Below are 13,020 nucleotides of genomic sequence, written 5' to 3'. Positions count from 1 at the left end.
ATATCTAACGCTCTGTCATCAGAACTCCAGAAGGAGAAGAGAGCGTGGTGCAGAACATGTAACGCTCTGTCATCAGAGCTCCAGAAGGAGAAGAGACCGGGGTGAAGAATATCTAACGCTCTGTCATCAGAGATCCAAAAGGAGAAGAGAGCGGGATGCAGAACATCTAACACTCTGTCATCAGAGTTCCAGAAGGAGAAGAGAGTGGGGTGCAGAACATCTAACGCTCTGTCATCAGAGCTCCAGAAGGAGAAGAGAGCGGGGTGCAGAATATCTAACACTCTGTCATCAGAGTTCCAGAAGGAGAAGAGAGCGGGGTGCAGAATATCTGACGCTCTGTCACCACAGTTCCAGAAGGAGAAGAGAGCGGGGTGAAGAATATCTAACGCTCTGTCATCAGAGCTCCAGAAGGAGAAGAGAGTGAGGTGCAGAATATCTAACAGTCTGTCACCAGAGTTCCAGAAGGAGAAGAGAGCGGGGTGCAGAACATCTAACGCTCTGTAAACAGATCTCCAGAAGGAGAAGAGAGTGGGGTGCAGAACATCTAACGCTCTGTCATCAGAGCTCCAGAAGGAGAAGACAGTGGGGTGCAGAATATCTAACACTCTGTCACCAGAGTTCCAGAAGGAGAAGAGAGCGGGGTGCAGAACATCTAACGTTCTGTCATCAGAGCTCCAGAAGGAGAAGACAGTGGGGTGCAGAATATCTAACACTCTGTCACCAGAGTTCCAGAAGGAGAAGAGAGCGGGGTGCAGAACATCTAACGTTCTGTCATCAGAGCTCCAGAAGGAGAAGACAGTGGGGTGCAGAATATCTAACACTCTGTCACCAGAGTTCCAGAAGGAGAAGAGAGCGGGGTGCAGAATATCTAACGCTCTGTCATCACAGCTCCAGAAGGAGAAGAGAGCGTGGTGCAGAATATCTAACGCTCTGTCATCACAGCTCCAGAAGGAGAAGAGAGCGGGGTGCAGAATATCTATCGCTCTATCATCGGAGCTCCAGAAGGAGAAGACAGTGGGTTGCAGAATATCTAACGCTGTCATCGGAGCTGCAGAAGGAGAAGAGAGTGGGTTGCAGAATATCTAACGCTCTGTCATCAGAATTCCAGAAAGAGAAGAGAGCGGGGTGCAGAATACCTAACGCTCTGTCATCAGAATTCCAGAAAGAGAAGAGAGCGGGGTGCAGAATACCTAACGCTCTGTCATCAGAGCTCCAGAAGGAGAAGAGATCCGGGTGCAGAATATCTAACGCTCTATCATCAGAGCTCCAGAAGGAGAAGACAGTGGGGTGCAGAATATCTAACGCTGTCATCGGAGCTCCAGAAGGAGAAGTGAGCGGGGTGCAGAACATCTAACGCTCTGTTATCAGAGCTCCAGAAGGAGGAGAGAGTGGGGTGCAGAATATCTAACGCTCTGTCATCAGAGCTCCAGAAGGAGAAGAGAGTGGGTTGCAGAATATCTAACGCTCTGTCATCAGAACTCCAGAAGGAGAAGAGAGCGGGGTGCTGAATATCTAACGCTCTGTCATCAGAGCTCTAGAAGGAGAAGAGAGCGGGGTGCAGAATATCTAACGCTCTATCATCAGAGCTCCAGAAGGAGAAGACAGTGGGGTGCAGAATATCTAACGCTGTCATCGGAGCTCCAGAAGGAGAAGTGAGCGGGGTGCAGAACATCTAACGCTCTGTTATCAGAGCTCCAGAAGGAGAAGTGAGCGGGGTGCAGAACATCTAACGCTCTGTTATCAGAGCTCCAGAAGGAGGAGAGAGCGGGGTGCAGAATATCTAACGCTCTGTCATCAGAGCTCCAGAAGGAGAAGAGAGCGGGGTGCTGAATATCTAACGCTCTATCAGCAGAGCTCCAGAAGGAGAAGAGAGTGAGTTGCAGAATATCTAACGCTCTGTCATCAGAGCTCCAGAAGGAGAAGAGAGCGGGGTGCAGAATATCTAACGCTCTATCAGCAGAGCTCCAGAAGGAGAAGAGAGTGGGTTGCAGAATATCTAACGCTCTGTCATCAGAGCTCCAGAAGGAGAAGAGAGCGGGGTGCAGAATATCTAACGCTCTGTCATCAGAGCCCCAGAAGGAGAAGAGAGTGGGGTGCAGAATATCTAACGCTCTATCATCAGAGCTCCAGAAGGAGAAGAGAGGGGGTTGCAGAATATCTAACGCTCTGTCGTCAGAGCTCCAGAAGGAGAAGAGAGCGGGGTGCAGAATATCTAACGCTCTGTCATCAGAGCCCCAGAAGGAGAAGAGAGTGGGGTGCAGAATATCTAACGCTCTATCATCAGAGCTCCAGAAGGAGAAGAGAGGGGGTTGCAGAATATCTAACGCTCTGTCGTCAGAGCTCCAGAAGGAGAAGAGAGTGGGGTGCAGAATATCTAACGCTCTATCATCAGAGCTCCAGAAGGAGAAGAGAGGGGGTTGCAGAATATCTAACGCTCTGTCATCAGAGCTCCAGAAGGAGAAGAGAGCGGGGTGCAGAATATCTAACGCTCTATCAGCAGAGCTCCAGAAGGAGAAGAGAGTGGGTTGCAGAATATCTAACGCTGTCATCGGAGCTCCAGAAGGAGAAGAGAGTGGGGTGCAGAATATCTAACGCTCTGTCGTCACAGCTCCAGAAGGAGAAGACAGTGGGATGCAGAATATCTAACGCTGTCATCGGAGCTCCAGAAGGAGAAGAGAGTGGGGTGCAGAATATCTAACGCTCTGTCGTCAGAGCTCCAGAAGGAGAAGACAGTGGGGTGCAGAATATCTAACGCTGTCATCGGAGCTCCAGAAGGAGAAGAGAGCGGGGTGCAGTGTCTATACCAGGTATCTATAACAAAAAGACCTGGAGTACCTATACCAGGAATCTATGATAGAAGAGAGCTGGAGTACCTATACCAGGCATCTATAACAAAAGGGAGCTGGAGTACCTACATCAGGAATCTATAACAAAAGGAGGTGGAGTTCCTATACCAGGAATCTATAACAAAAGGGAGCTGGAGTACCTATACCAGGCATCTATAACAAAAGAGAGCTAAAGTATCTATACCAGGTATGTATAACAAAAGGGAGCTGGAACACCTATACCAGCACCAGGCAAAACAGACTTTAAGTTCAAAACTGTTATAAAGACAAAGACATTACAGATTTATTAAAAAGTCACTTCATCAAGATGATGTAACAATTACAAACATATATATACCCACCAACTGAGTAACAAAAATGGACAGAAATCACGTGAGAAATAGACAGTTGTGCAATAATAGTTGGAGACTTCAACATCCTTTCAATAATAAATGTACATGAGGTCAATGAGGAAATGGAGGTCTTGAACAATACTATAAACCAGTTAAAACTAACAGACATACACAGAACACTCAACCTAACAACAGCAGAATACACATTCTTCTCAAGGACACACGGAACATTCTCCAGAAGAGACCATAAGTGAGGCCAGAAAAGAAGCTTCAGTAAATTTTTTTTTTTGACATGGAGTTTTGCTCTTGTTGCCCAGGATGGAGGGCAATGGTGCAATCGTGGCTCCCTGCAACCTCCGCCTCCCGGGTTCCAGTGATTCTCCTGCCTCAGCCTCCCGGGTAGCTGAGATTATAGGCATGCGCCACCACGCCCAGCTAATTTTGTGTTTTTAATGCAGACGGGGTTTCACCAGGTTGGTCAGGCTGGTCTCGAACTCCTGACCTCAGGTTATCAGCCTGCCAAGCCTCCAAAGTGCTGGGATTACAGATGTGAACCACCGCGCCCAGCCAGTAAATTTTTAAAGACTGAATTCACACAAAGTGTCTCTTCTGACTGCAATGTGCTAAAACTAGACATCAACAGCAGAACTGGAAAAATCACAAATATGTGGAAATTAATATAATATTAAATAGGCAGTGAGTCAAAGAAGAAATCACAAGATTTCACAAAAAAGAAAAGAAGAAATCACAAAATTAGAAAATACTGTGAGATGCATGAAAACCAAAACACAACCTATCAAAACTTATGGATGCAGCGAAGGCTATGCTGAGAGGGAACTTTCTAGTTGTAAAAGCCTACATTAAAAAAGAATTTCTCAAATCAATAGCCTAATTTTACACCTTCAGTAACAAGAAAAAGAAGCAGAAACTAACCCCAAAGCTAACGGATGGAAGAAAATAATAAAGATGAAAGTAGAGATATATTAAATACAGAGGCTGTGTGCTCACGCCTGTGATCCCAGCACTTTGGGAGGCTGAGGTGCGTGGAACACTTGAGCTCAGGAGTTGGAGACCAGCCTGGGCAACATCGTGAAACCTTGTCTCTACGAAAAATACCAAATACCAGTCTCATAACTCAGTCTCTAGATAGATGATAAATAAATAAATAGATAAAAATTTAAAAATGGAATAAAATAAGAAAAATAATAGAGAAAATCGAGACAACCAAAAATATATTCTATGAAGACCAACAAAATTGATAAACACTTAGCTATACTGATTTAAAGAAAAGAGAGAAAATGCAAATTACTAAAATTAGAAATGAGAGTGGGGGCATTGCTACTGAGGTCACAGAAATTTTAAAGGACTGTAAGAAAACAGTATGAACAATTGTATATCAACAGATTAGATAATGTAGACAAAATGGAGAAATTCTTCAGAAAAACACAAGCCATTAATACGAAAATGACTCAAGAAGAAATATAAATTCTGGCCAGGCACAGTGGCTCATACCTGTAATCCCACACATTTTGGGAGGCCAAAGCGGGTGGATCACTTGAAGTCAGGAGTTTGAGACCAGCCTGACCAATATAGTGAAACTCTGTCTCTACCAAAAAATACAAAAATTAGCCAGGTGTGGTGGTGCACACCTGTAGTCCCAGCTACTCAGGAGGCTGAGGCAGGAGAATCGCTTGAACCCAGGAGGTGGAGGTTGCAGTGAGTCAAGATCGTGTTGCTGCACTCTAGCCTGGGTGACAGAACGAGACTGTCTCACCAAATAAAAAAAAGAATAAGACGAAGAAGAAATGTAAACTCTGAACAGATCAAGTAAGGAATTGTTTTTTCACCAATCTGATGACAAAAAAAAAAAGAAAAACAATTGAATCAGTAATCAGAAACCCCACGACAAAGAAAAGCCTAGGACCAGAAAGCTTCACTGGTGAACTCTACAAGACATTTAAAGAAGAATCCTTCTCAAACGCTTCCAAAAAATAGAAGAGGAGAGAGCACTTCTTAACTCATTCTATAAGACCAGAATCACCCTGAAACCAAAGCCAGACAAAAACATCACAAGAAAAGAAAATTGCAGATCGATACATATTCAATGCAATATACAACATTAACAGGACAAAGAGAACACACGTGACTATTTCAGTTGATGCAGAAAGACCGTCATCAAAATTGATCACGCACTTGAAACATCCAGCACCCTGTCATGCTAAAAACACTAGAAATACAAAGGAACTTCCTTAACGTGGCAAAACGGCATTTGTGAAAAACACACAGCTAACATCACACTCGACAATGAGAGGCTGAAAGCTTTAACCCTAAAATCAAGAAGACAAGGATGCCCCATTTCACCACTTCTGCTCAACGCGGTTATGTAAGTTCCACCCGGAGCAAGTAGGGAAAAAAGAGAAATCAAAGGCATCCAAACTGGAAGGGAGTAAAATAATCTGTTTTTACAAATGATGCGATCTTATGCATATAAATTTCTAAAGAATGCACAAAAATACTCTTACAGCTAGTGAATGAATTCAGCAATGTTGCAGGATACAGGATCAATAAACAAAAATTAATTGTATTTTTATACTCTAGTGATGGATAATCCCAAAATGGAATTTTTAAAAGTTTCCATTTATGATGTCATCGAAAAGACTAAACTATTTAGGGAAAATTTTAACCAAAGATGTGCAAGACTTTTACAGTGAAAACAACAAAACACTCCTGCAAACAAATCAAGAACACCCCCTCAAAATGGAAAGACACCCAGTGTTTACGGATTTGAAGACTTGATGTTATTAATATATGGCACTACTCTCCAAAGTCATCTAGATTGAATGCAATCCTATAGAAATCCCAAGGGCCTTTCTCTTTTTTTTTTTGCAGGAATGGAAATTGAATTATAAGATTCATATGAAATTGCAAGGCCCAGCAAATAGCCAGAACAATTTTGAAAAAGAACAAAGAAGACTCATGCATTCCAATTTCAAAACTTATTATACAACTATGATAATCAAAACAAAGTGGTATTGACATAAAGACAGACATATAAACTAACAGGGTAGAATTGAGAGCCCAAAAATATACCCATACATCTAAGGTAATTTGATTTTTTTTTTTTTTTTGAGACAGGGTCTCACTCTGTTGCCTATGCTGGAGTGTGGTGGTGCAATCTTGGCTCACTGCAACCTCCACCTCCCAGGTTCAAGAGATTCTCCTGTCTCAACCTCCCAAGTAGCTGGGAGTACAGGTGCACACCACCATGCCTGGCTAATTTTTTTATTTTTAGTAGAGACAGGGTTTCACCATGTTGGCCAGGCTGGTGTTGATCTCCTAGCCTCAAGTGATCCACCTGCTTCAGCCTCCCAAAATGCTGGGATTACAGGCATGAGCCATCATGCCTAGCCAGTAATTTGATTTTTGACAAGGATGCCAAGGCCAGTCAGTTAGGGAAAGAATAGTATCTTCAACACATGGTGCCTGGATAACCACATACCTGCATGGAAAAGATTAAAATTGGACCTCTATCGCACACCACACAAAAATTAAACAAAAATGGATCAAAGACCTAAATGCGAAAGCAAAAGGTAAAAAACTCTTAGAAAAAAACAGGTAAATTTCATTACTTGGATTTGGCAAGAGATTCTTAGATATGATGCCAAATGCACAAGCAGCAACTACAAAAATAGATAAAGTAGATTTCAGCAAAATTAAGTACTTACACATCAACGGATACTATCGAAAAAGTGAAAGGCACTCTACAGATGGGAGAAAATATTTATAAATCATGTATCTGATAATGGCCTTACATTCAGAATATGTAAAGAATTCCAGGCTGGGCGTGGTGGCTCATGCCTGTACCCAGCACTTTGGGAGGCCGAGGCAGGTGGATCACTTGAAGTCAGGAGTTCGGGACCAGCCTGGCCAACATGGTGAAACCCTCTCTCTACTAAAAATACAAAAATTAGCTGGGCATGGTGGTAGGTGCCTGTCATCCCAGCTGCTCAGGAGGCTGAGACAGGAGAATGGCTTGAACCCAGTAGCCAGAGGTTGCAGTGAGCCAAGATCACACACCACTGCCCTCCAGCTTGGGTGACAAGAGTGAGACTCTATCTCAAAAAAAAAAAAATTCGTACAACTTAACAACAAAAAGACAATTAAGAATTAGCAAAGGATTTGAATAGGCATTTCTCCAAAGAAGATACATAAATGACCAAGAAACATTTGAAAACGTGCTCAACATTAGTCATTAGGGGAACGGAAATCAAACCAAAATGAAAAAAAAAAAAACCAGAACAAGGCATCACTCATACCTACTGGGATGGTGTAATTAAAACCACCACCGTCACCACAAAAGCAAACAGAGAACACGTGCTGGTGAGGAGGTTGTGGGGAACCTGCAACCTCATCCACCCATGTGGGAATGTAAACTGGGGCCGCCATTGCGGGAAGCAGGTGGGCGATTCTTCTAAAAGTTAATTATATAATTATCACATGGTCTGGTAATCCACAGCTGGATACATGCCCCCCAGAATTAAAAGCATGTATTCAAACAAAATTTTATATTCCAGTGATGGCTGCACTATTCACAGCAGCCAAAAGGTGGAAATAATCAAAATGCCTATCAACGGATGGATGGATGAACGAAGTGAGACAGGTACTGTATAATCACGGAACGAAGTGTTACCTGGCCACACAAAGAAATGAAGTACTGATATGTGCTATGACACGGATAAACCTCGAGACACAACCCTAAGTGAAAAGCGCCAGTCACAAAAAGTCACATATCACGTAATTCCATTTATACGAAAAACCTAGACTAGGAAGACCCATAGGCACAGGAAGCAGATGAGTATTGCCAGGGTCTGAGGACGGGAAATGGGGAGTGACTACTTAATGGGAACGGGGTTTCCTTTAGGAGTGATGAAAATGCTTTGGAACTGACAGAGGTGGTGCTCACAAAATACAGTGAATGAATATATTAAATGCCAATAAATTGTTCACTTTAACATGATTAATTCTATATTATGTGAATTTCACCTCAGTTGTAAAAAGTTGGTCTTCAGGGATAAGGTGAGACTCAGAGATGTGTACGTCACAAACACTTGATAATACATATTGCTAATTATAAAAAGAAAGAACAAGAAACTCTCGTCAAAGATTGGGTAAAGGGCATGATGTCTACACTATTAATTCACATTTTAATAGGCCATCGGTTTCGTGCAAACAATCTTGTTGTCAAAGTGTCCTAGAGACAAAATTGAATGGACAATGTAATGACTTTCGCTGCTTAAGATTGTATTGAAATGTTCTGTGCCTGTGAGTGGCAGAGCCAATGCTAGGGCAGTGTCTAATCGTGTTGGGCACACAGTAGGCGCTCATTAAATGGCCGTCTTCTCTGCACTACTGCCTTGCATGGTGCTGGCCACAGGAAGAGACACACTACAGAGAAGGAAGAGGGGCCCTGACTTCTGTGGCTCTGGGGAATGTGCTGCTCAAAGAGTCTCTCCTGCAGGCCCTAGCCTGCGGTACTCAGTGTGGCCCAGGCAGCATGCTGTAACCATAGGGGGCCCAGGGTGACAAGTTACAGCACAGGAGAGTCAAGGGAAAGCTCAGGAAGTGACAGCCAGCTGCAGACAGAAGGGGATACCCTGCCAAGTCTGAGGGCTCCTGGCTGGGAACAGTTTACCTTGGCTCCATCGTCATGCACCGTCCCTACGTGCAGCCTCCTTTCGACGTGGGACTGCTTCTGCAACTTCTTTCTCTGTGTCTTCTCCAGCCACAAGTCATCCACACTGACGGGTGAGCGGTGAGGGATGCCCCTAGGATGTGAAGGAGCCTCCTCGCGGACAGCCTCTGTAGAGATGCAGAGGAGGGCCCATGTCACCATCTCAGTGGTGAAGCAGGGCTTCTGGCCTGGCTCCGTGTGGAAAGCCTTCTGACGGTGAGAGCAACTGGGCTTCTCACCTGCTGGTTCCTCCCAGGGCATGTGGTTCTGGAGAGCAGAGAGAACGGGTCAGGGGTCGGAGGTCAAAGGACATATCAACTGGGGACATGCTATCGTTCCTCTGCCCAGTTCCTTTTGGGTTTAACACTATGTTTTGGTAAATTCTCACCAGGTATAGAGTCAATGAAATGCTTTGCTCACAGTCATTTTGGAAAACGTGAAGATTAGGAATAAAACAAATGTTGTTTCTGTTAAAATCTCTACTTTCAAGATTATTTTTTAAAAAATCCAGTCCTCTATTTTAACCAAATAATTAGGCCTTGAAAGTAGTTACTGAACTTGGCATGCTCATTAGAAATACCTTTTAAAGGCCAGCAACCGGGGTAAAGGGTCCTGCTGAAACAACACCCCTCACGAGCAGAACTGAAGCAGAAGCACACTTCCAGAGCCCGGCACCTCTTCCAGCTAATGCCAACGCTCGCTGAAATGCATGCAAGGCTCCGCCTCACCGGCGCTGCCACCACCATCCCCGGCTGCCATTACGCACCGGGCACCTTAAGGATTTCAAAATAAAACGTGTCCACACGAGCAGAACAGTTAGGCCTGTGTCCGCATCACCAGCATCTCTGTTCTTTGGAAGGAGCCACTGGGAGAAGAACCTCTTTTCTTCCCACGTGTTGTCCACGTCTAACGACAGACACCCCATCCCACCCCGTGAACACCTACTTCATAGTAGCAACCTCTGTGCAACGGCATCTCCAAGTGCTCTGTGTGTACTGTTTGCTAACAACTAGGTGAAATTTCTCTGTCTCAAGAGTCAGTCTTAAAAACGTGTCTATGCTGGAAGACTGAGTCGGATGAGGCAAGATTTTGCTGATATATTGTTCCTAGAAAAAAGGGTTGGCAAGAACAGCGCTCACTGGAGACTATCACAGGGCTGACTGTTCCACCCGACACTACCCCAGATGTACAGGCGACTGTGTTTGCTATAATTTCTTACTGACGTATCAGTTGGAGGAAAGTGGGGATGATTACTTAATATGGGATCTTGAGTTTTTGCCTCTCAAGTGTCTCTTGCTGACAGAATGTGATGTTTATTTTGTAGGTAAGTACATGGAAAATGAAGTTCTTATTTTAAATTAAGCTCCTTGATAGAGTTTATTTTTATGGTAGAAATTGTACGGAGTCCCACAATTAGATGGGAAAGTGATTAGATGTATTTGGGAGATTAGAGTATTTTGCATAATAATTTTCAACAAGATTAGGATTTAATTATAGATCCTCTGCTTAATCTGAGGCATTCTAAAATTAAAAATGTATGCATAGGTATACATACACAGTGAAAGAAAGAGATGGAGAAAGAGAAAATGGACGGCTGGATAATTACTACATAGTGGCTTTGGGGTACAGCCTGAGAATTGAGACTTTTTCTAGCTCTCCGGGTACTTCTAACATGCAGCCAAGGTTGCAAACCACTGATCTAATGTGTTTACTGGAACTCCCAAATATTGTTCTACATTAAAAAATCGCTTTTAGCTAGTTCTTTCTCCCCAAGCACCGTGTGGATCAAAAATAGCTGGTATTTCCTCCCTTAGAAACTCAGAGAATTTAAGAGACTTGCCTCAGAGCAAGTCCTTGGCCACAGGTACCCAGCTGGGTCCTCTGGGCTGTGCAGCAACAGACAGACCATACTCCCGGAAATTGGTGAGAAACGCAGATTTTTGAGCCGAGGGAATGGTTGGTAATTTGTGTTTAAAATGCCCTCCAGGGAATTCTGAGGCAACGCTAGTCTGAGAGTTACGGTACTAGAGAGAGAGCTAGATTAGAGAGAGGCAAGGTGGCTCAGGCTGTCCTGGTCGTCCCCGCACGTCCCAGGGGAGAGGGTCAGACAGCAAACTTTGGTGTGGGATAATCTGAGTTTGGCTAAAGGAACTATTGTCCACCGTTGTATTCCCAAAAGGGCAGCATTAAGAAATGATGAGAAAATGGCAGATAAGAAAATTCTGGAAAGGGTAAAGTGGACGTAGGAAGGATAGATGGTGCTGCAGAGCACAAGATGCTATCTAAAAAAATGCAGATGACTTGGAATTTGCAGGGAAGAAAGCAGGCAGAGGTTCTGGTTTAAAGTTTGCAAGCATGACCCTCAGTGAAGGTCCCAGCTCAGTCAGCCACGTGACTGCGTATACCCCCTTTCTATTTCTCCTTCCCTCAAACTGCCAGGCAAGAGCAAACACGAGACTTACGGTCCCGAATAACTGAACAAGAATCTCCAGCTTGTAGGGACCACAGACTTACTGGTGAAAGCAGTGGAGAGGTTTGGGATCAAAACAGGATAACAAGAAAACCTGCATCGTGAGGAGATAATCCTGTATCTCCTCAATAAATGACAGGAGGATACCGCTCTGGAGAAACTGACCCACCTCAGAGAAGCGACCTCTAAACACTGACTTATAAAATAAGCAACTTCTCTTTTAATCACTCAACAGGAAAGCACACTAGCTGATCAGCTCCACACGTGCTCACATAATATCTAAACAAATATTTGGTGTCTTCCTCTGAATAAATATGAAATTCACCGAAGGATTACTAGGCATTTAGGAAAAACCTTCAACAAAAATGACCAAAATAAACAAATGGGGGAAAAAAAACTGGGAAAGAGAAATTTGTCAAAGGCCTTCTCTGCGTCGATTGAGATAATCATGTGGTTTTTGTCTTTGGCTCTGTTTATGTGGTGAATTACGTTTATAGACTTGCGTATATTGAACCAGCCTTGCATCCCCGGGATGAATCCTACTTGATCATGGTGGATAAGCTTTTTGATGTCCTGTTGCAATCAGTTAGCCAGTATTTTATTGAAGATCTTTGCATCTATGTTCATCATGGATATTGGCCTGAAGTTTTCTTTTCTTGCTGAGTCTCTGCCGGGTTTTGATATTAGGATGATGTTGGTCTCATAAAATGATTTGGGAAGGATTCCCTCTTTTTGGATTATTTGGAATAGTTTCAGAAGGAATGGTACCAGCTCCTCTTTGTATGTCTGGTAGAATTAGGCTGTGAACCCATCTGGACCTGGGCTTTTTTTGGGTGGTAGGCTTTTAATTGCTGCCTCGACTTCAGACCTTGTTATTGGCCTATTCAGGGTTTCAACTTCTTCCTGGTTTAGGCTTGGGAGGGTGCAAGTGTCCAGGAATGTATCCATTTCTTCCAGGTTTCCTAGTTTATGTGCATAGAGTTGTTTGTAATAATCTCTGATGATGGTTTGAATTTCTGTGGAATCTGTGGTGATATCCCCTTTATCATTTTTTATTGCATCTATTTGATTATTCTCTCTTTTCTTTTTTATTGCTCTGGCTAGTGGTCTGTCTATTTTGTTGACCTTTTTAAAAAACCAGCTCCTGGATTTATTGATTTTTTTGAAGGGTTTTTTGTGTCTCCGTCTCCTTCAGTTCTGCTCTGATCTTAGTTATTTCTTGTTTTCTGTTAGGTTTTGAGTTTTTTTGATCTTGCCAATAACGGAATATGGGGTTTTACCCAAGCCTGGCAGTAATGTGGTAGTGCCCACACCAGAGTGGGGTCAGAGGTGGTTTTCCAAAACAGAAGATTTAAATAAGATACAAAGACTGAAAACACACTCCCTAAAATATCCAGAATAGAAACTCATTAGTCATACCAAGAACAGGGAAAATCTCAACATGAATAAAAAGAGAGTCAACAGACACACAGGTGCAGGAATTATCGAACAAAGATTTTAAAGCAACTGTCATAAAAATGCTTCAGCAAGCAATACAAACTCTCTTGAAACAAACGAAAAATAGAACATCTCAGAAAATGGACAGTCTTAGGAAAGAAATAGAATATATAAAGAATATCTAAGTGGAAACTGTAGAATTTA

At 43.2% G+C, this 13,020-nt stretch overlaps 1 protein-coding gene and 1 non-coding gene across 6 annotated transcripts in view; one reads left to right on the top strand and one right to left on the bottom strand.

The window, feature by feature from the left end:
• LOC105704789 (rho guanine nucleotide exchange factor 4) overlaps positions 1-13,020 on the bottom strand; it is an 89,470-nt gene that overhangs the window by 68,029 nt on the left and 8,421 nt on the right. For 3 of the 5 annotated variants that reach the window (XM_064382888.1, XM_064382886.1, XM_064382884.1), the window contains one exon: positions 8,871-9,176. In XM_064382888.1, the coding sequence (XP_064238958.1) occupies positions 8,871-9,170 (300 nt within the window). In that variant the 5' untranslated portion in view covers positions 9,171-9,176. Of the gene's footprint in view, positions 1-8,870; positions 9,177-13,020 lie in introns of those variants that run through there. The other 2 variants (XM_064382883.1, XM_064382887.1) reach the window with 2 other exon arrangements.
• Positions 9,968-10,087, top strand: LOC135277114 (small Cajal body-specific RNA 4). Its single transcript, XR_010344715.1, has one exon. It is a non-coding gene; the product is annotated as a small Cajal body-specific RNA 4 (non-coding RNA).

The sequence above is a fragment of the Aotus nancymaae genome, unplaced genomic scaffold (assembly GCF_030222135.1).
Source record: "Aotus nancymaae isolate 86718 unplaced genomic scaffold, 86718_ANA_hifiasm-v0.15.2.pri h1tg000029l, whole genome shotgun sequence".
NCBI lineage: Eukaryota > Metazoa > Chordata > Mammalia > Primates > Aotidae > Aotus > Aotus nancymaae.
Note: the sequence above shows the minus strand (reverse complement) of the source record. Positions and strands in the feature narration are given on the sequence as shown.